The sequence below is a fragment of the Cyprinus carpio genome, chromosome A22, assembly GCF_018340385.1.
Source record: "Cyprinus carpio isolate SPL01 chromosome A22, ASM1834038v1, whole genome shotgun sequence".
NCBI lineage: Eukaryota > Metazoa > Chordata > Actinopteri > Cypriniformes > Cyprinidae > Cyprinus > Cyprinus carpio.
Genome location: NC_056593.1, coordinates 19,627,930 through 19,650,412, shown reverse-complemented (window position 1 = coordinate 19,650,412; position 22,483 = coordinate 19,627,930). Strand labels below are relative to the sequence as shown.

The 22,483-nt window shown below is 38.0% G+C and overlaps 2 protein-coding genes across 3 annotated transcripts in view; one reads left to right on the top strand and one right to left on the bottom strand.

Moving 5' to 3' along the window:
* Positions 1-22,483, bottom strand: part of LOC109057098 (26S proteasome non-ATPase regulatory subunit 1) — a 47,970-nt gene that overhangs the window by 20,941 nt on the left and 4,546 nt on the right. The window contains exons 5-16 of one of the 2 annotated variants that reach the window (XM_042712204.1): positions 22,239-22,447; positions 21,995-22,138; positions 21,687-21,913; positions 19,552-19,612; positions 19,339-19,467; positions 19,124-19,212; positions 18,959-19,037; positions 18,089-18,262; positions 17,883-17,994; positions 17,486-17,682; positions 17,082-17,177; positions 16,102-16,166 (exon numbers count right to left, since the gene is read on the bottom strand). In XM_042712204.1, the coding sequence (XP_042568138.1) occupies positions 16,102-16,166; positions 17,082-17,177; positions 17,486-17,682; positions 17,883-17,994; positions 18,089-18,262; positions 18,959-19,037; positions 19,124-19,212; positions 19,339-19,467; positions 19,552-19,612; positions 21,687-21,913; positions 21,995-22,138; positions 22,239-22,447 (1,582 nt within the window). The remainder of the gene's footprint in view (positions 1-16,101; positions 16,167-17,081; positions 17,178-17,485; positions 17,683-17,882; positions 17,995-18,088; positions 18,263-18,958; positions 19,038-19,123; positions 19,213-19,338; positions 19,468-19,551; positions 19,613-21,686; positions 21,914-21,994; positions 22,139-22,238; positions 22,448-22,483) is intronic. The other variant, XM_042712205.1, reaches the window with a different exon arrangement.
* Positions 284-14,547, top strand: LOC109057087 (5-hydroxytryptamine (serotonin) receptor 2B, G protein-coupled). Its single transcript, XM_042712207.1, has 4 exons — positions 284-604; positions 1,350-1,888; positions 8,655-8,855; positions 13,358-14,547. The coding sequence occupies exons 2-4, from the start codon at positions 1,612-1,614 to the stop codon at positions 14,248-14,250; spliced, it is 1,371 nt and encodes a 456-aa protein (XP_042568141.1). The 5' UTR covers positions 284-604; positions 1,350-1,611; the 3' UTR covers positions 14,251-14,547.

Genomic DNA, 22,483 nt, shown 5'->3' with positions numbered 1-22,483 from the left:
AAACATTATATATTTAATTGACTAGTTGACTAAATGGCAAAAAAAGGATGAATTAAGTTACAGAAAAACTATGAATGAGAAAAATAAACAGCGGCTTCGCTGTCCACAAGAAAATGAGTGTCCAGGATCACTTCATCCCTTCCTCCAGTGTTAACTCATGAGCGATCCGAGTGAGAGAGGTTTAACTCATGAGAGAAAGAGAGAGAGAGAGAGAGATGAGAGAGAGAGCGAGAGAGAGAGAGAGCGAGAGAGAGAGAGAGAGAGAGAGAGAAGCAGAGCGAGTCAGTTAGCAGAGGCAGAATGAGAGAGAAAGGGTTAGAGGAATAGTGAAGTTTGAAACCGGTGATCACGGTAGGTGATGCCAGCTGCTCAACAACAAGTACATTCCTCAGCATGAAGCTGAAAAGAGAGATAATATCTGGATCCGTTCCCACACAGAATTCAGTCATCGCAATGTACTTTTTGTGAGTACATAAAAAATGAGAGAAGCTGCAATCTGAAGAACGTTTAGTGAAGAAGCACTTGTTTCACTTGCTTAAAAGACGGGAAAAAATACAACGATGAATAATATGGAATTAAGTTAATCTTCAGGTTTGAGTTTAAGGTAAGTAGAAACAAATATACTCAATTTTCATAATTTTTTCATCAGGGAAAAAAAAAAAAAAACGTTTAATTTATTAAGAACCATTTTAAATTTAGAAAATATGTAGTTAAAATGTAATTTGATTAAAAAAAATGTTTTTTGATTAATTATTTTTAGCTTATAATAGGGGAAAAAACTTCAAACTGTGGTAAAGCTGGTAGGGGAAATACAATTGTCTACATCACAGAGCTGAAAAAAATTCAAAATCTAAGTACAATTCATGTTAATATTCTACAAGAGTTTTTCTATACATTTCAGATTTTTCCTATATTTCATTACCACAGTTAATATTTTTTTTTTTAAAAATCGACAACACATTATACAACATTTGTCTATTTTGTGATGCTCATTACATAATGTTATGACAGAAGGAGCCATTTCAAAATAATGAAGTTATGAAACCCTAATTATCCTGAAAACAAAAACATTGTTTATGAAGTCATCTGCCGCGACTGATTGAACTAGATAGGAACACAAATGACTTCATATGGTCAACACTCACAGATCATTACTGATAGCTACTTCCTTGCTTAATTACGAACATGGCCTGGAACACATACGGCTAATCACATGACGAGAAAATCTTATTTATCAAATGTTGTCTAAAGATACTGTTTTTGTTTTTTTTTGGTTGTTGTTTTTTTTTTTTTTTTTGAATGATGGGATTTCCATTGTAATGTTTATATTTATTTATTTATATTTGCAGGAGTGTCAAAGCACAGTGGCAGAATAAAGATGGGCAATACCTCAGCTACCATGTGACCGATCCAAGCGCTGATTCCATCTGGAGATAATAATTTGGAGGGGAATTCTTTGGAAACTCTTTTGCTCAATAAATTGGATTCTTGCAAGCAAACAAATGTGCATTACTGGAATTTGAATGTCCCACCACCCTCGGATCGGAGGGAGTCTGTGACAATGCTGGACGACCCCACGGAAAAAACAAAAGCACAACTATCCAAAGCAGAATGGCTAGCAATAGTGTTTCATCCACGCCGGAGCTCAACCAAACAGGGAGTGAGGACTTGGAATCCCTCCAGCCTGGAGAACAACTCCGTTGGGCCGCACTGCTCATCCTTCTGGTCATCATCCCCACCATTGGTGGAAACATCCTGGTCATTCTGGCAGTGTCACTGGAGAGAAAACTGCAGAACGCCACTAACTTCTTCCTGATGTCTCTGGCTGTGGCCGATCTGCTGGTGGGACTGCTAGTCATGCCCATCGCTCTGGTGACTGTGCTGTTCCGTAAGTAACCTTAACATTGATTATGGAGGACTGTTTATTGCAGAAGTTATTAGAAAATACAAAAACACGTCCTTATGACGTGTTAAGTGGCAGCATTAGGGTTGAATGACAGTCCAAGTTCTAAACCAGATGGAATCTGTAGAGTATTAATTAAGTATATTCCACAGAGATTTTAAAATGTCTAAAGGTTTCTCAGAATTACACTAAAATCACATTAAATAAAGTGATAAACACCATGTTTCGTTTCCCTGCACTGACAGAATGAATACACACAGAAGTCAAGCGCTCTTCGAAACATTTCTGGAGTAAACATGCCTCACAAGTTTCAAACTATACAACATCTGCCAAGCTACTACTATCGTCGTTCTTATGCCAGCTTGGCTTTCAGTTCCAATGCCAAATACTCCAGCCGGTCCATTATTTCTCATTAAATAGATCTGATGACATTTATGGAACCTCTATTTGCTGCACCTTGTCTGTGCACATCACCACTTTAGGTGAACCAGAACTTGTTTACTACATCATAATTTGGCTCTCAAACAAGAACCTTAAAGGAGCAATTCAGCAATAAAATTCTGTCATTATTTGCTCACCTTCACATCAATGCAGTCCAAGCTTTGGAACGACATGAGAGTGAATAAACGACCCTGCATTTTTAGGGTGAGCCATCCCTTTAACAGTGCTGGGTAGGTTACTTACAAACTGTAGTCATTAACGTAATCCATTAACCATTTTATCACATTGATTTAAATAACATGATCTTGTACCATACTGACATAAAAACACAAAGAGTAAGAACATATATGACATTTGTTGTTATTAACAACATAACGTGCACTAAACATTACATTACGTCAAGGTTTCCCAAACTGGGGTTCATGAAGGAACAGCAGGGTAAATAAAAATTAACGTGTTCACCAGTATTTGATGTGATGTTGAAATGTTGAGAAAACACTTTTTAAAATTAAATAGCTATCTGACTTTAAAGTTAAAAATCTAATTACAAGTTCCTTATTTTTGGAATCTGATAATGTAATCCAGATTAGTCCAGTCATTTGTCCTGGAAAATCTCTTAACAGATGCTATTCATCCAAAAGAAATGGTCAAACACTGTGTTTGAGAGGCTGGGAGAAAACAGAACCCAAATGTAAAGATGGGAAGGGTGGGCTTTTGTTGGTTGTATTTGTCGAAAGCCTCAAAGACAACCTTTAAGTAGCTGAACACAGAAAGAGAAAGAAAGGTTTCACCAAACAGCTGAAGCTTACCAGACATCATGAACACTGACAGGTAATTAAATCAAATTACCTTTGGAGAAAGGGGTACATAATACAATGTGTGAGTGCCACAATTTATTGACCAAGACAGCAGTAACTCTAGACGTGAATTCACCACATAATAACCTGTGATTAAATGTAATCATAAAAATAAAGGCAACCTTTACCAACTGGAGTAATTCAAAGGTTTCAGTCCTGTGGAGGTAAGATGTGCTTGCCAAAACATTAAAACCAAACGTCCACCAACGGCCACATCCACATCTGTGGACCAGGTGAAGACCGGCACTGAAGTTAAAGCCATGAAAAAGCAATGAGCGAACACTGTGAAAGTCTACAGTGCTTGATAAAGCAGCAAGGCTAAAAACAAAAGCCTACTATGGAGAGCACACCACAAATGTGTTTCTCTGGAACGAGAGAAATATTTACATGAGGAAGTTGAGACTTGGCAGTGCAAACCTAAAGTGTGGTGGAGCAGAGTGTCTCTTTATTTTGCTTTCAGGAAGAAAGGGCACACTTACCTGTAAGTCTATATAGGAACTTGGGCTGGACGATAGAGTGAATATGTTCACTTAGATTTTGTGGGTGAGACATTTTTTTTTTTTTTTATGTGCTATTAATTTCTCCATGAAGTTTTCTAAAGACAATATCAGATTAGACGCAACTGAACTATCCCTTTGAGCCATCACCCAAAACTGTTTATAGGAGGGGCTTGTGATATTTTATATATTTAAGTGTTTACGTGCATAAAATTTGGCAAAAATTGACTCGCACAGTATAACTTTCAAACCAAGTGGCTATCTGTTGATCCAGGGCTTGAATTTCGGCGTGGGATTGCACACAATTCAACTGATTCCCGCAGTTTCTGTAATTGTAAGGCAGGAAATTCCTGCAAATACTTCAGCTTGAAAGACGCTCGGGACAGATGACGGAATGTATCATTTGCACATGCTTTTAAGTCTTACAATCTGAAACATTCAACTTGCGCACTCTTTGTGAGAGCCTTTTCTGCGAGCTCACACCCAAAGCTTGCCCACATAGAGCTGCATCTGTGAGCGTGCAACTACAGAATGAAGTTGCATTGCGCCTTATTGTGCATAAATGGCCAAATACATATAAAATCATGTCAAAATGCCCATCTTGATGAGTATTCACATAAACAGTTGATTTATACTAAACATTGTCGCATATAGGCTATAAAGTGAATGTAAACAATTGAGAAACAAAACTTGTGTAACAGTTTGATCCGTGCATGAGGTCTTAAAGAGACAACAAGCCTAAACGAACCGGTTGCTGTCTGACATTTATGTTTACTTATACATTGAAGACTAACCAGTGTTAGCACAAGCATAGATTATTCAGTTTCTGTGGTATTTCTGTACCTGAATATTACGGTTATACCTAACTGAAAAACTGAAAAGCACAATTAATTTTAGTTCTATCTTTTGGTATTTGTTTGTGCCATTGCTTGTCATTTATCTATTCTTATTTTCTTACTGACTGTTTACTTGTCTGTTTTAGTTAAATTCAATGCAGAGTTTGAAATACTCTAACTTCACCCACAAATGAAAAAAAAAAAATCCCCCCCATAAAAGCCACCTAAAGGGGGAATCCCCCCCCATTTTCCAAAACAAAATTCAGGCCCTGTGATAAACACCGCAAATTTGCATTGCAAAATGTTTTGGAAATCTTTTACCCTTGGATTCCTATTACATTTACACTCTACAGAATTATTTTCAGATTCAACATTTATAATCTACTGGGCAACAATGGCTGTTGGAATAAAAGATTACTTTAAATGTTTAAAAGATTAAAAGTCCCTGTGATTGGGAAAAACTACCTAGTCGATTTAACCTAGTGTTTCTACAAAAAAAAAAAAAATCCCAAGCAAATACAGAATAGAGTCATCAAATGCATGTTATAAATGTGAATGTCATGCTGGTTAAATTAATTTAGCTCCAAAATGACTGCAAAAAACATGCTGGATTCAGAAAGCTTCAGAAAGCCCAGCTGGCAATAATGTAGCCCTCTGTGAGGAGCATCTAAGAGGATCTGTTTAGTAAAGAGGGGTGATCTGACCAGTGCCAGTTTTCAACATCTGCTTACAGGCTCTCCAAACCATGGAGGTCTGCTCACACACACACAAGCTTAGAGATGAGACATGACATGACAAATAACCCAATAAACCCTAAAAATAATGTGAAATAGAAGCACCTAGTGTAAAAAAACTGAGACCCAAAAGGTTTTTACAAAATGCAACTTTCCCTCACCGTGGTGCTGAACTTCAGGCGAGGTTAACAAATGGCGACGCAAAAGAAAGCAAAAGTTGATGACAAATGGCGACGCAAAAGAAAGCAAAAGTTGATGTTTGGTCATTTCAGCCGTCTTGGAGAGAAGAATATGGATTTGTTTTTCAAAAAGATTGTGCCGTTTGCACTAATAACCCTTAGAAAATGTTGTGTGCTGCATTATTAGTAATTATTGCCACTTTGAAACAAAAAACAATTTTAGCCTGTTACTGATCAGACAGATACAGGTCGATCGAGTCCATCACCGTGGTGCTGAACTTCCACAAATGGCGAAAACAAAAAAAACAATGCTACTGAAGCAAGCTACCGAATTGCTCATTGGATTGCTAAACACGGAAAGCCATCCAAACAAAGAGAATACGCTAAACACGGAAAGCCATTCAAAGATAGAGACTACATTAAGGATGCTTTCCTCTCTAGCGCAGAGATAATACCCGATTCATCCACAAACAAACACACAATCATAGAAGAAATGGCAGAAAAGGTGAAGACATTGCCAAATCTTTCATTGAGCATTTTGAGTAGCGAGGGGTTGATGTCAGAAATTTTTTTGCAATGACATCAGATGGCACTCCCGCCATGGTCGGCAAACAGAAAGGAGCTGTCAAAATAATTGAGAAAAAAGTGGGTCACCCTATAATAAAATTACACTGCATAATACATCAAGAAAACCTCTATGCAAAAATGTCAAATTCAGATCTTAATTAAGTCATGGCTACAGTTGTGAAGATTGTCAATTTCATAGTAAAGTGATATTCCCTCACGCACTGACAGTTCCAGTCCCTTCTTGAGGAAATGGATTGCACGTACAAAGATATTCCTCTCCATTCGGCAGTAAGGTGGCTAAGCCGTGGTAAAGTTTTAGAGAGGTTTGTTGGCTGCTTTGACAGTATTAAAGCCTTCCTGGCTGAAAAAGGCCAAGTCTACGCTGAACTCGAAGATGAGACGTGGGTTTTGAAACTTATGTTTCTCACCGATATCACAGGCCACTTCAACGAGCTAAATCTCAGACAGGTGCAGAACAAACAAACATGAACAACATCTAAACACAATCTACAATCTCTCCAAAAAAAAGCAATCTTGTCAAGAGATATTACTACCTCCACATTACAAATTTTTCAAACATATACGGGAGCTGTCCACGCAGTGCAGCATTAACACGGGTGAGATATCCAAATACATTTCCGAACTTGAATCGGAGTTCACAACACGATTTGGGGACTTTCAAAAATATGGACCCATGTTCTCTTTTTTGATTAAGCCTGAAAGCTTCGATGGACATGAGTTTGATGAATCTCTGATAGAGTGGATGGATACACGGGACTTGGAAATGCAGCTAATTGAGTTCAAGAATTCAGCACTGTGGACGAACAAATTTGTAGAACTGTGCAAAGAGTTGGAAACCACAGCAGTGAACAAACAAGGATCTTGCATTTTCACATGCTGGACATCATTGCCAGAGAAATTCTGCTGTCTCAAACGAGTTGCTTTGGCTTTGCTGACAGTGTTTGGGTCGACATACCTCTGCAAGCATATATTCTCGCATATGAACAACGTGCTCTGCCCCTCTCACAATCGCTTGAGTTTTGATCACTCCGAAGCAAGTGTGCAACTTATGGTGATGCAGTACACTTCCAAGATAATGGAGCTCAGCATAGGAAAACAGGACCAAGGCTCACACTAACTGCTATATATGTTTACCTGTTTTTATTTTGCATTAGCCTACACAAGGCCCTGTTGGGTTTTTTAACACATGTGAAAAGCAGCATTAGTTCATCAGTCCAATAATATTTGTGTTCCATACACTTGCTGCTCTGTTCTTTGTTCTCAGGATTTATTTATTTATTTTAGTATGAAACTTTAACAGCTTATAACAGTTTCAAAACATTTTATTTTAATATTGTTTTTAAGAGGGTGAAGTTCGTTAATGACAACGATGAAAAATATTCATTAACAAACATTTTTTCTGTGACTAAGATGACACGTTGACGAGCTAAAAATAATATCTGATGACGAAATTATGACGAAATTTATGCCGCGTCTTCGTTAACTAGACGAGACTGAACTATAATGTTATTTGAGGACTACCGGACATTCAAAATGCATCCTATAGACTATTGTCCTTCAAAATGTGCGTCCCTGTCATTGGATTGTGATGGGATAAGGGGCATTTGCATATCTAGTCAGTATAGCAGCCGCAGTGGATGAATAGACTACAAAAACGCGAACTAGCGATCTGAAACAGTGGCCTCAGCACCTGAAGGGGTAGGGATAAGGCAACCAGACGTCCCGTTTTTCCCGGGAGTCACAATTCGTTGTTGATTAACTTAAAGTTAGTGAAGGCAGGATAGGTGGAATCTTGCTGAAAGAAGTGTTCTCTCTCTCGCGCACGCACTCCACTTCCTCAGTTCTCATATACAGCGCGTAACTTTTATAAAGTAACTTTGATAAAGTATATCTCTTGGTATTTGAGACTTTAGTCTTTGCAACTTTATAGATCTTTATGCACCAAGAGCTTGTAACACTCCAAAGAGAAAGGAAAACTTAAAATCGCATCATATGACCCCTTTAAACTCAAGCTTGTATCCATTTATTTAATAAATGTTAAGAACCATTAAATACAAGAAAAGATGCAAAGGCTGGGATGAATTTTAAGTAATGCATTTATGTGCATGTCCAAACAAGACATAATAAACAAGAAAAACCAGTCTACACCATTTACATTTAAAGTGAATCTGATGTGTCAGGAAACATTGTGGTTAACGCATAAACAATCGACTGAAGGATTATCAAAAACATTTTAGCGTATTGTTTGTTCAATGTAATTCACTTCTTTCCCCTTTCATCACTATCAAACAGTCAGGATCACTATGAATGATCTGTGATTTAGGACATGTTCGACTTATCTGAAGTTCTTCATGGGTGTCTAAAAAGGAGAAATGAGCAGTTAATACTAGTTTTGAGTATTTAAGACAACAGGATAGGGCTGGATTTTTCCGGAAACATTGAATGGCGCACTTACTCTGATGAAAGTCTTGCTAAGTTAGCATGCATGAAATAATGTTGAAAAGATGTCTTTAAAATGTGTGTGTCCAATCACAAAATGACAAAAAGGTCTTAGAGTTGGTCCAAATTTAAATTCAGACAGCCCACTGATTAGTGCTTAATATTCTCTTCATATTTCAGACTCCAGATGGCCCCTTGCAGATTTCCTGTGCCCTATCTGGCTCTTTCTGGATGTCTTGTTCTCAACTGCCTCCATCATGCACCTGTGTGCCATCTCCCTCGACCGCTACATTGCGATCAAGAAACCAATCCAGCACAGCCAGTTCAAGTCCAGATCCAAAGCACTGGCTAAAATCGCACTGGTCTGGCTAATCTCTATAGGTAAGTCCAATGATGAAAAAACACTTTGAAAAATGTATTACATGTTCAGTATTTTCCTCCTGGAAGCATCTGGAATAATCTTGAGTCTTGTCCTTTATAAACAATTGCGAACTAATCCTTTATATATATATTCACATCTACTATAAAAACAAAAGGATATATTGCCTTTACAGATGCAGGGAATTTCCATTTTCAATTTTATAAACACAAATGCCACAATTTCCTTCCAGAAGATGAAGAGACTTATATGGTTTCAAAAATGGGAACAAACTCAAATCTAGTGTTTCATTACCTACATTTAATAAAATGTAAAATTACAGCTTTATACAAATGTGGCAAAATCCAGTCCTTAAACGCCAAATCAATCAATGATCTGAACACTTGTCTCTGGAAAAGTTGCATATGCACAAATTTAATTTATCTCATGTCATTGACTGACCAGTGAGCTTCCGTTTATACAAGCAAAAAGATTTACTTTTAATGATCGGGTTTAATTTATACATGGACGCTGGCTTGTGGGGGGAGGAACGAAAGTAAACACCTCGCGATTTCTGCTCGTTAACATCAGTCCAGACGATGACTTAAGCAGTGTTGTTTGGACGAGCTCAACGCATGGTTCTGGAATCATGAAGTCGTTTCATCACCATGAAAGGCAGGCCACGTGCTGTGCTACTTCAACACAGACCATGAACACCAAGTCCCTGTGCACTCCTGAGAACGACTTCACATATTCTCACCTCTGACAAAGCAGTTTTACAGAGAGAAAAAAAAATGATGGTTATACATACTTGAAGTGAGAGAAATCAAGTCCAAGATGTGTTACAGCAGGGCTCTAGACTAACTTTTGGCACTGGTTGCACTGGTGCGCCTAACTTTTTTCTTAGGTGCACCAGCACAAAAGTTAGGTGCACCCAAATTTTCGACTGCATCGCATTTAACACCCACTTGTTTGTTTTTTTTTTTTTTTTTTAATCGCTGTCCATATAGGCAATATTGAATTGTAGCCTAAATGATAAACTAACAATCTGGTCAACAATGTTCTTTATTTGAAGCACAATTCTACAACAAAGGTAACTTACTGAAAAAGTGTTGGTGCTTAAAGTGCTTCACTGAGCTGAAATTTAAGCTTAAAACATCTCAAGATAAATGAAATTAAAAATTTAGTGAAATAAAAGATAAAAATCTAAATTTAGTGTTTTAAGGGCTTCAAACTGAACATCTCATGACTCAATGTCTTATGAACTATCCTCCATTGCAGTCACATGCCCCTGGGCCTGTAGTTTTCTCTCTTGCTTTGGCCTTGGCTAAACCAGCTGGCCACACTCTCTCTAGCATCAAAATCTTCCAGACTTGGCCCCTCTACACTGATTTTGATCAGATCTTCCACTGTGTCTGAATGAAGGGATGCTCTAGTGTCTGATTTGAACAGCTAAACAGTCCCTAAACAGATTATACTACTGTTTCAGCTATTAAAATAGTTCAGGTTTGTATGTAACAGCAAAGTGATTATATTTCGTTAGACCCAGATAAATGTGCACTATATCCGATACTTTGTGCGGAGACGCTTCAGGACATGAAGGCGACAGCGTGATCACTTGTATTTTTTCAGTAGATACGCTGTCATTTTTGCACATAAAGATAAGAGTAATACATCATTCGTAACTGCAAAGGGACTTTTATTTGTGTACACTCACAATATGAACAAAACGTTGCGCTTTCTGTCGTGTCGTCTTTAACAGGAGTACAAAAAAAAGACATTCAGTGAACACATGCCTAAATGATAAATACTGTATATCTATAGACATGCTAAATATATCTATAGAAAGCTTTAAATGACTACTAAACCAAATAAAACAAATCAAAAACCAAAAAACTTTCATTATAATCATAATCCCTGAATGCAGAACTTTTCAGCTGCGCTGACAGCGCACACCATACCGTTGCTGCGGTACACTAAACACCGTCCAGTCGTTCTTGACAGTCGCGGAAGCACGGTCTCGTGTTGTTTCCACCAGCGCAGCAATTAGGCAGGATGCCCAGCCCGCGTCAAAACTATGATGTGAAAATTGTCCCAAAGCCTGGCTCGAGGGGCGTAAAACAGTAGGGGGCTCTTCGGGCTCGGGCTGAAATGCAGAGCTCTAGTGTCTGTTGTTGAAGCACAGGGAGACTTTCAGAGTCGCAGAGGAAATTAGGTTGCATGTGCAGCTGGTTGCACCGGTGCGACCTCTGATTTTTTTTTTTAGTCGCATCATTGAGAAACTATATTCAATTTCCATACAAACAAACCACACTCTAGAGCCCTGAACAGCTATTATTAGTAATGAATGGCAAATGTATATGCTATTCCACTTGTTACACAACACAAAAGATCCACAACAAAGACATCTCCTGCTGTTTTTAATTGCACTTCATATGTGAACACCTCTCAAGACCCTAATCGGGATCAGATGAACCCTAGATAAGCTGAACTAGATCAGTCAGGCAATCCACCAACTAGTAGCATTCCTTAAAAAAAAAAAAAAAAAAAATAACTGACAAAAGCACAAAAAATACTATCAAGTGGGCAGGCATTTACAAAGGAGATGCCTGACTATGCAATAACCTAGTCCACTGGTGTCCAATAATGCTCCTGGATATCCACCTTCCTGTAGAGTTTAACTCCAACGAGACCAGCTCACTTAGGTCCAAGTCCAGGCCCAGACCAACAGAGGCTGACTCAAATTCAAGAATGAGATCAGAAGGAGGTTGAGTGTGAGTCAAGACAAGAGACTTGATGCGGGTCTGAATGATTCAGACAGTGTAAATGCTTTACTTTGGGATTTGGCATGGGGCAATAACCGGTTTCAAGGTATACCGCAGTTTGGAAAAGTCACGGTTTCAAAACCACAAAAAATGTTTTACGTGTCGTCAAAGACGGAAAGTGCAGGACTCCCTCAGTTGTGTGCAGCGAAGAGTGTAACGAGTCATATGACCCCTCCTCCTCCGGTTGGTGCAAGCAGTCAGTGAGAGTCACCTATGTGTAGGATGACGGCCGAAGGAGGTGAACCCCTGGAACTTTTTCCCCCGTTGAAAAAGACGAAGTCTGTCATATGGGAATTTTTCAGGTAATGTAGACTAACCATGTTCCGTACACAATGATGTCCCGTACAGATGACGTTTCAATGATGTTCCGTACAGATGACGTTTCAATGATGTTCCGTACAGATGACGTTTCAATGATGTTCCGTACAGATGACGTTTCAGCGCCGATCGCTAAATAAATACTTCCAGGTCAAACATAAACTATATATCTGTGTCATCTTTATTTCTCCCTCTTTCACCCCCAATCAAGACAGAGACCCACTGTTTGTTTCAGTGTTGAAATAAATACTATTTTTGGCTTGCTACCAAGGCAGATAACATGGCTAGCTATTGACTAGCTATCGTCAGCTAGTTTCCTTCCTCACATTACTTCACAGAGCAAGGAATAGCAGGCTAAAGTACTACATTTTTGCGATTTTGTACAAAAATTTTATTTAGCCCTCATCACATCTATAAAATCAATCCAAAATCAATACATTAAAAAAACAAAAAACAAACACATCCAAAAAACAAAAAATGTCAAACTTAGAAACACCTTGAGTGTGTGTCACTCGCACGCTCTCATTCTTTATGTGTGTGTGTGTGTGTGTGTGTGTGTGTGTCACTCGCACGCTCTCTTTCTTTATGTGTGTATGTGCACACATCCTCGTACATCACCACTCCAAACTTAATCCAGGAACATTCCTGCATCTTAACTTGAAATGAAAGATGAATGTATAGAAAGCGAGCATGTCTCCAAAAACCTGGTTGACTTGTAGTTTTAATGACGTTTTTTTTTAAACATGAATTTTATTAATTAACTTCAATTATAATCTAACTTAAGTGACTGCATCACTTAAATTACATCACTTAATTTAATTAAGAAGAATTCAATTATTGATTTTAATTATTTAGCCTGACATGTATACGGTTCCAAAATGTCCTATGTTTCTTAAAAACAAAATATATTGTGTTCAGTTATATATACAGTATGTGTATGTATATATATATATATATATATATATATATATATATATATACATATACATATATATATAGAGAGAGAGAGTTTTTTTTTTTTTTTATCCAGACATTTAAAAAACAATATATATGTTAGAGCTCTAATCGCAATACCTTGAAACAGTGATATTTTTTCATGATATTTATTATGTAATGCCCATGCCTATTTGGGATACATGAAATCTGGTCTTGATTACTACAATATTGACTCCAAATTGCTCCAACTGCCTTTTACTAACTTTTAAAATAATCCCGTGAATCATGTTTAGCAGGTTAAGGTGTGCTTAATTAGAGCTGAAGTTAAACTGTAAGAATTTGGCTCTCTTGAAGCAAGACTGGACATGTGTGAAATCAATTTTAATTGGCTTGATCATTTCAACCTTATCCCTTGCTCAATTTAACGATTGGTCTTTGTCCATCAGGTATTGCAATACCTATTCCAATCAAAGGGCTACAAGTCTTCGACCATCCAAACATCACCTTCAACAACAACCACACCTGTCTGTTGTCGCCAGAAGGATTCGGGGACTTCAAGGTGTATGGGTCTTTGACAGCTTTCTTCATACCTCTTACAATTATGATGATTATCTACTTGCTGACAATCCAAGTACTGCGGAAAAAGGCCTATCTTTTGAGATCGGGAGCTGCAAGGCCCAGCATTTCCACCATCTTCCACCAGGAACTGCCGGGTCTCTCTTCACCTGTGAAAGTGGCCACTGCAAATGGAATTAAAAGGGACCGAACACTGCGTCCCATTACAAGAGATGAGGTCCCTCTCCGCAGGATGTCCACCATGGGAAAGAGGTCCATGCAAAACTTGAGCAATGAACAAAAGGCGTCAAAGGTTCTGGGGATTGTTTTCATGTTGTTTGTTGTGATGTGGTGTCCTTTCTTCATTACCAATGTGACTTCTGTACTCTGTCAAGGGTGCAACAGTAAACTAGTGGAACGACTGTTGGATATCTTTCAATGGGTGGGCTACATTTCGTCGGGAATCAACCCCCTGGTTTATACACTGTTCAACGGGACGTTCAGGCAGGCCTTTAGGCGCTACATCACCTGCAACTACAGACGTGTAAAGACTCCGAAAATGCAACGGAGAAGCAGAATTACTTTTCGGTCATCGGTGACCGAAAACTCAAAGCGGTTCATGAAACACAGCATGAAGAACGGAGTCAGCCCTGTAAGTTATCAGAGTCCTCTCCTCTCAAATCGTCCCACGAACCTGCAGACCTCTGCAAACATCACGTTGAACATGTTGCTCCTTGCAGACAACGAAGACTGCAAACCTGACGAACACATAAGCCACGTGTAGCATATCTGACACACTTCAGATAAGAAGCCAAGTTACAGATGTGCCAGTCTTTCAGTGCCAAAAGGCTATAAGTTCTCATGGGAACCCATGAGATGTGGTCTAAAAGGAGTTCAGAAGGACTGCATAAAATGGTCAATGTAATGCTCCATCTTAAAGCCTTGGATTGGCAGATAGAATGGCACATGACATGAATGTCTAAGAACCCCCAGAAGACAAAAAAATAGCTTTGGGGAGTGAAAGTAATGGCCAGCCTAATAACTGGCAGTACTGTGAAAACAAACAGCACTTACGGCAAAGAGAGGACTGTTTTTGCACATCCCAAAGTTAGCAGACGGGGTCTACAATGTGAAGCCAAAATAAGACACCTTGTCAAGATAAGCACAAGTCTCAAATAAATCACACTTCCACTTACCTTCTGTATACAAGAAAATGAATAAATGCTTCACTAAATTACGGCAGGACCTTTTTTTTATGTCTGTAGACGGCTCTTGAATCAAAAGTGCTTTTATACATGTGAAAAATAACTATTTGTAGATACTGATATTTTTCAAGATTCTTCAGAACTTTTGCTTTCCAGATAAAATAGCTAAGAAGTGTTAATTCTGGTTAATGCTTACAGTTCATGATTGCAACATACAGTATGTCGACGGTGCTACTTTGAAGTTGTGAAAAATGCATTCCTATGAAGAAAAACCTTCTATGTTTTATTGTATGTTCTTATAGTGAAAACATTCCATTCGCAGTTATAGTGAGCGATAAATCAACACCCACAAAAAAAAAAGGAGGTGTGCAGTTGTGATATGCATGTACTGAAGGGATAGGGGCCTGTGGGACAGACGACAGGAACCTGTTGAATTGTTGCAGCTCTGTACACTCTCTAAACACAGGAAGGATTTATATAGATTTTTTATTTTTTTACTGACAACTGATCATGGGAATATCGCATGGCCTTTTTAGGGCTTAAAATAGTTCACCAGTTCTACTTGGCTGCATCTGAGGGGGAACTTACTGCCGGCAAAATAATAAAAAAAGAAAGAGAAGAATATGGGACAACACAACATGTTCTACCCTTGCATGCAGGATGTTTAAAGGTGCAAGCTGTTCTTGATTGAGATTTGTGGTTGGGCCTATGATTAAACTCTACTACTTCAAAGTATTTTTGTCCTGAAACTGGTGATTTTTGAGGTCAACAAATGTTGCAATTTAGATTGATCCATGATCAGTGCTGGCTATTTTGAGATTTACTCAACATCCAGATGTTTTGAACTCAAGAATGCCTATTTTGAGTGTGTAATGGACATGAACCTAAACCAGATTAGGGTCTGGTTTTGAAAATATGTATTTTTAGGTTCGCCAAAATGCATAAAGGTAAACAGAATGACAATAGGGAGTAAATGATAACTAATTTCTGGTTGAAGTACTGCATAAGGGAATATGACAGAAATCTCCATTACCTCTGCTGGTCTGACGACATGTACTCAATGCAGAAGCACAAGGTAGAGGGACAAACGGATGGCAAAACTGTCACTGACTATAAAGCAAGTGCCACAGGGTGTGTTAGGAGGAAGTGATCCATCTCTTAATGGGACCAAAATCAACAGCTAGGAGCAAGCACTTCAGGAGACACTCTGAACACATCTGGATCAGAGGTATGGGTGGAATCTCGTCTGTGTATACATTAAGGGCTGATTAATCACGGCTACTGGCAAGCAATCTCAGAGAGGCTCATCCCGATGAGGTCTGTTTATAATGAAGCGCAGGAAGAGACGACGATAGACGTTGATGAGAGAGAGAGAGAGAGAGAGAGAGAGAGAGAGAGAGAGAGACAGGTGAAGACAGACAGGGCCATACCTGAACAAGATTAATCCAATGGACTCGACAGCAGCCCTCCGAACATCATCGTTCACGTCACTTACCTGAAGCAAGAGGGACGAGAAATCAGAGAGGAAATATTTTGCTTATTTTCTTCTATCACAATGTCATAATTAAGTGGACATAAGGGTGGATAAAATGTTCTAAACTAAATGCATCTTCTTTGGAATACAGTTTCAAATTCTAATAAATAGGATCTCCCACATATACACAATATCAACATCCATCCTGTTAGCCTTTTAGTCCTCACGCAAGCCAACTCTCAATCCCTCAGTGATCAATGACTAACTTTAACTCTGTTTGGCATGCAGGTTATTTTCCTGCCATTGTATATATACATTTAACTGCCTGAGCAAGTACAAAAGCACTTATGGAAATGTCGCCACCTGCAGGAAATGCAGGACAGATGCCCTGCTCAACACAAAAATAGATCTCAAAAAGAAAGAGAGAAAGCAAGCTACACTAAAGTTACACTATGTATAATGTTTAAGTTTTTTCCTCTCTATTAATATTTGTATTTTTTAATATAAATCATTTAAATTTAATCATCACACATTCCAAAATGAAAATCAGACTATTGCCTTTTTATTCAGAATTCTAAAAATCCTGACCTAATAACATTTATCTATAATGTTTAATGATATCTAAGCTAATAAAGCCCACACCATACATTTTTAAATGATATTCCTGATTTTCAATGTCACTCTGCTGCCCTGACAAAGATGTTAGTAAAAAGTTTTTAAATAATTATATTATATGTGTCTACCGCTGATTTTAAAACACTTTTTTTCCCTTTTCCATAAGTTAAATTTACTTAAAAATGTTTTTTTTTTTTTTTTAAATAACTAAAAAACGTTACAATCGAACCCTTTTTTCTTTCTTGTAATTGAGGGATGACCCTTATATGTGTTTGCATCTGATAATATTTATTGTTTGCAATATTTAAATGTAAGACTCACAGCCACGTGCAGCAGTCGTCGGATGGCTTTGTTGTTCCCCGAGCCGCAGTACGCCATGGCCACTGTGTACATTCCCGAGCGGCGCAGGATGGGGTCCTGGCGGGACAGTGAGATAAAACAGAAGCTCAGTGTGCTGTCTGCACTGCAAGCCACACAGTTAATGTATTCACAGAATAAACAAAGCCTTCTGGAAACAGTTAAGACTGCAAAGAATTTATTCTGCCTGTTAGAGACACAATTAGCATCATTTCAAACAACCTAAAAATGGTATGAAATATTACAGTTTCATGAAGGAGGATGCAATTAATGGTAAGTGAAAAAATAATTTTGAACTTATATATGTATATTTGTTTTGTTTTTTCATTTATGTATAAATAAAATAAAAAAATAAACTCCGTGCTCACCTTATCTCTACACAGACTCTCAATTAGAGCGTCGGCCTCCTCCATCCTTCCGTACATCACCATTGCGATGCCGACAGCCAGTCCACGCAGGATCTTCTCATGCTGGGTCTCCTGAGCGTAGCCCACCATGTCCTCAATGGCCTGAGCCGACTTTGAGCCCAACATCACCAGCCCCAGAGCAAGACCAGCCGCCTCTCCTGTGACAACACCAATTAACATCAGCGAGCTTGACATAGAATTACAGACTGAGTGTTGCCCATTAAAACCTGATTCCCATGATGCCCAAAATTCAACCAATAGAAACAGTGCTGCTTGCCTTCATGAAAACTACTGATAAAGATTTACTAAAGGTGCCAAAGTCAGGTGAAAATAAGTTAGGTATAGATGTTGAACATGCCTGTTACTGCATCATCTTGATAGAGGTTTGACTTGAGCAGATCGTAGACGTCTTGGCGAGCAGTGCCCAGGGCAGCTAACCCGAGACCCAGAGCACCACCATGACGAACAATCTGGAAGACAAAAAAAAGAGAATATAAAGAACTATTCCTGTTTTTTGGAGTTGCAGTGCTGCAAAACTTTATTTGAATTAGATTATGCACGTACGTCATTACTGGCATTCTTGAGCTGGCTCAGAAGGTAGTCAATGATATCCCCTCCGTGGTTAGCATGGATCAGCCCGAGGGCATATAGCCCTCCTCCTTCCTGATAGGCTGATCCAGGTGAGGTGTCTTTGGGCAGGTAAGTCGCCATTAACTGTAGTGCCTCCTTTTCATGGCCCTGGACACAAAGGCAAGTAAATTTAACAAATGAAAATAAAATAGTAAAGACATTATTTTTTTTTTTTATGTTTTTTAATGAAGAAATTTCCACAAGCAACATAAAATACCAAAAAAAAAATAAAATATGAAAAAAAAATTGTAATGGAATAAAGTCATGTAATAACAACAATAAACTGAACTGAATCAATTCAATACGCCAAAAGTTGATCTCTGGACAGGCAAAAAAACAAACAAACAAACAAACACTATTTTATTAAAAAAAAAAAAAAAAAAAAAAAAGGTTTTAATTAATTATAATTACTAGTGTTAAACTATTTTTAATAGTTCTCACTACAAACATCTAAAACAAATATCTAAATACACAAAAAACATCTAAAACAAACTAACAAACAAAAACATCTTAAATCTAAAACTAAACAAATCACACAAACATTTGAAACAAAAGCAAACAAAAATACACTAAAATATAACAAACAAGCATCTTAAATTCAAAACAAAAGCAAACAAACATGAATGCAAACAAACACCAAAAACTAAAGCAAACAAACATCCTAAAAGTGAACATCTAAAGCAAAATAAGCACACAAACATGTAAAAAAAAAACAAAAGCAAACAAACATCTACAAGAAACACCAAACTTCTTCTTTTTTTTTTTTTTGTGGAAAGTGCCTTGAGCATTTATGAAAGTGCTAACCTTGTGTATGACACCAAGACTGGCTGTTGCTGTGAATTTGGCCCAGTTAGTTGCTCTTGCCAGCCACTCCAAATTCTCTCTGTAAAATAAATTGACAATTATCATAATCTGTTTTCTTGTTATCAGTAACAAGAGGCCACATTTCCATTAGCGAATGTACTTTACCGTAGGAACTGGTCACTTGTTGTTCCCGTGTGCATGAATGAGTTTGCTATGACCGTCGCTGTGTGACACACCGAATTTCGTACCGCATCCTGAAATGAGTCAGGAATATAAATATACTAAGCTTATGAAGTGGAGAATACCTACGACTGGGATTTACTTGAGCCGATATCAAAGCCCATTAGGCTCTTTAATCAGTCCACGAGCTGGTTTCTCACCTTCGTGTTTTTGAGGATCATCAGATCTGCGTTGTTGTTTCGAATGAGGAACTGAAGGTGCAGCTCAATGGCCATTTCACCACTTAGTATTTTGATCATTTTTGAGTTCTGGTCTTTTGGCTCACTCTTCTATTTAAAGAAAAAAAACAATTAAACGTGTTTCTACAAGCATGATATACCTGATGAGCTAAAAGTCTGAAAGTGATGCCTCACCACATCAGCAGTCTTTCCAGCAGGAGAACTGCCAGCTTTATCCTCCGTCTCCATCACATCACTGAAACAATAACAACACATTTTATTCATGTTCTAAATCGTCTTATTTAAACGTCTTAGATTTCAACGTTTTTGTTTAAACATCCCTCAAGGATGAGAGTTACAGTGAAGTGATTTCACCATAACTAAACCGAAAATGAAGCCTATTTTTAGGACCATTATGATTTTTTGCAGTGACGTCTGTAATTCTCAATGACTCTTATTACTGAATACAGGGTGTCTACAGATACAAGTTACATTTAAGACTTTTTAATATCACCTGATATGAAATTTAAGACAAATCACACATTATTTTATGTACATATAATGTAATATTTAATTAATTGTTAAACGTAAAAAGATTATTTATTCTAAAGCAATATTTTATCTGTGTTCTATTAGCTTTTACATTTAGATAGTTTTGATATTAACCTCAGGATGTTATTTACCTTTAAACCGTAAATGTCTTAAACATATTTCAACACAAACCAATACAAAATCAAAATATACAAACAAAACCAATTCACACAAACCAAACGATACCAAAACAAATTAAATAACTAACATTGCACAATTACAATTGCAATAAATGATGTTATGAGATTAAGGTTTTAAATACAATTTTGAATATACAAATAAGAAATGTTGGGGGGGGGGGGATACATACTTTTAAACACAAAAAGTCACTTAATGAGTGAGTCATTAAGTCATTTAATTAACTGATTGTTCAAAACGCTGAATCATTCAGGAACACTACTGCATGCTGCTTGGAGACTGTGCAATACTTCTGCTGTGATCTTTGTTTGGAAGCTGGAACTATTTTAGTGGGTGAAACGGAACAAAACAGTCAATTTTGTGTCTAAAATGTAAGTATCTTAATTACGTGTCTACTTAACTACTTGTTTATATAACTAAAATCTATTTAACATTTCGAGAGAATATTCAGCAGTTAGCTCCCTTGTCATGGTATGTTGCTTAACTACATCATGTTATAAATAAAAAAACTCAACATTTAGATTTTTTACCTCCGTATGTTTCTTCTGTGAGTTTCTTTATGTGTCTCTTTCAGCTCGTTTGCTCATTTCATACACTCATTTGATTAGATTTCTCCATAAAAGTCTCTAGGACAGCAGTGCGGGCCTAAACAGCGCGACATTGATACCAGAATACACTATCCATCATCAATCACTGTTTATGTTGAAAGTAATAAAATCAGAAGAATCACTCTCATGTTTTGATGTTTCACTGGTTATTTTTTGTCACTTAAGTTTAATCGGGCAATTTGTCCGGTCAGGCAAGTAAAATTCTCGAGCCATTTTTCAGTAAACTTGCATTTAAACTTGCTAAGAGGCTAGTCAGCTAACTGTAGCATGCAGTAACTAAGTGGGGGGAAAATCTGTCTGTCCAATGATTGTAAACAGTCACTGGGTCCGTCAGACTGGAGAAATATTTTGTAGTAAAATATTTAAGACCCATCGAATCTAAATTTTAAGCCATTTTAAGACTTTTTAAGGACCCGCGGCCACCTTGTGTATGTATTTTTTTACTGTCTTGCAGTAGAAAACATTGTACAATGATTTGTTTTATTAAAAACAGCATAATTAAAAAAATTGCACAAATACTGTCAAGATACATAAATAAGAATAAAAGTTATTTTTCAGGGTGCAAATGCAAATTTCATGGTTAAATAGTCTTTATTTTATATATAAAAAAAAATCTTTAAAAAAATATATATTCTCTGATTAACTGACATCAGTGCAATGTGACAGTCTCAAAAGGTGATAATAGCATTTTGGTATTTCCACGCACACTTCGCTAAAGTAACATTGTAAACTTGACCCTCTCGTGAACACATATGACAGCTGGCCAGAAGCAATTAATTACAGTTAAGAAAATGACTGTTTGTTTTTGTAAGACACTGATTCATCTGCTGAGGTCACATGGATCGCTCTCATGATGGCTGTTTGTGCTTTTTGAAGCGTCAAAATTCTGGCACCCATTGATTTACATTACACAGACTCACAGATTTAATATTTTCTAAACTGATTCATCAATTGTTCTCTCATACATGAATATGGAAGCGGTGAGATGTCTACCTGTCTTTCTCTTGGGTGGGCACAGTGCCGGTGTTGGTGGATCCGGGCACGGCGGGGATGGGTGTGCCTACGGTCCGCAGGTTCTGAATGACAGAGGACAGGAACTGCTGGCTGGCGCTCTCATACAGGTCAAAGCAGATCTGATAGGCCATCAGGAGGTTGTCATCCTTCACAAGCTTCTCCAATATATCGCTCACAGCTTGAGGGTCGTCGAGGAAAATCAGACACTACGATGAAAAACAACACTGTCAGAGAGGAATCTCTGAACGCACAGCAGGATAAAGATCAACGGGTTCAGGACAGGTCACCTGGCAGACGTTAATGAAGTCAGGCTTCTCCAGGTTCATGTACAGCTTGACGAGAACTCGGAGAACATCGTTACGAAACTTCTTGTTCTGCATCAGGGACATGCAGATCTTCAGGCTGTAGGCCAGCAAACCACCAACGTCTTTCTGTAGGAAACCAGACAAGATCTGATAAGTGGTCCTGAAACCTAAAATTAACATTCTATTATTAATATTCGATTTAAGACTGTCCAGATAAACAGCATACAGATTCCAGGATGGTTTTCTCGAAGATGTCCAAGCGGCGCGTCTCCAGCGCGATGCCGATGGCTTGTTTGTACATGTGATCTCCCAGGCAGCGCTGGAACATCTTGTTGACGATTCCCTCCAGACGAGGATCGATGCTTTTCTTCTCCTCGTCCTCCGGCAGCTCTGCGTTCTCGACACGCAGTTTGGTGTAATGATCGATACACTTGGCTGATGGGCAAAAGGATAACAGTGAAAAAGGCTGGT

Coding starts and splice junctions, on each gene's coding strand:
- LOC109057087 (XM_042712207.1), top strand. CDS start 1,612: ATGGCTAGCAATAGTGTTTCATCCACGCCGGAGCTCAACCAAACAGGG. Junction 1,889..8,654: donor TCTGGTGACTGTGCTGTTCC/GTAAGTAACCTT, acceptor TTCATATTTCAG/ACTCCAGATGGCCCCTTGCA. Junction 8,856..13,357: donor GGTCTGGCTAATCTCTATAG/GTAAGTCCAATG, acceptor TTTGTCCATCAG/GTATTGCAATACCTATTCCA.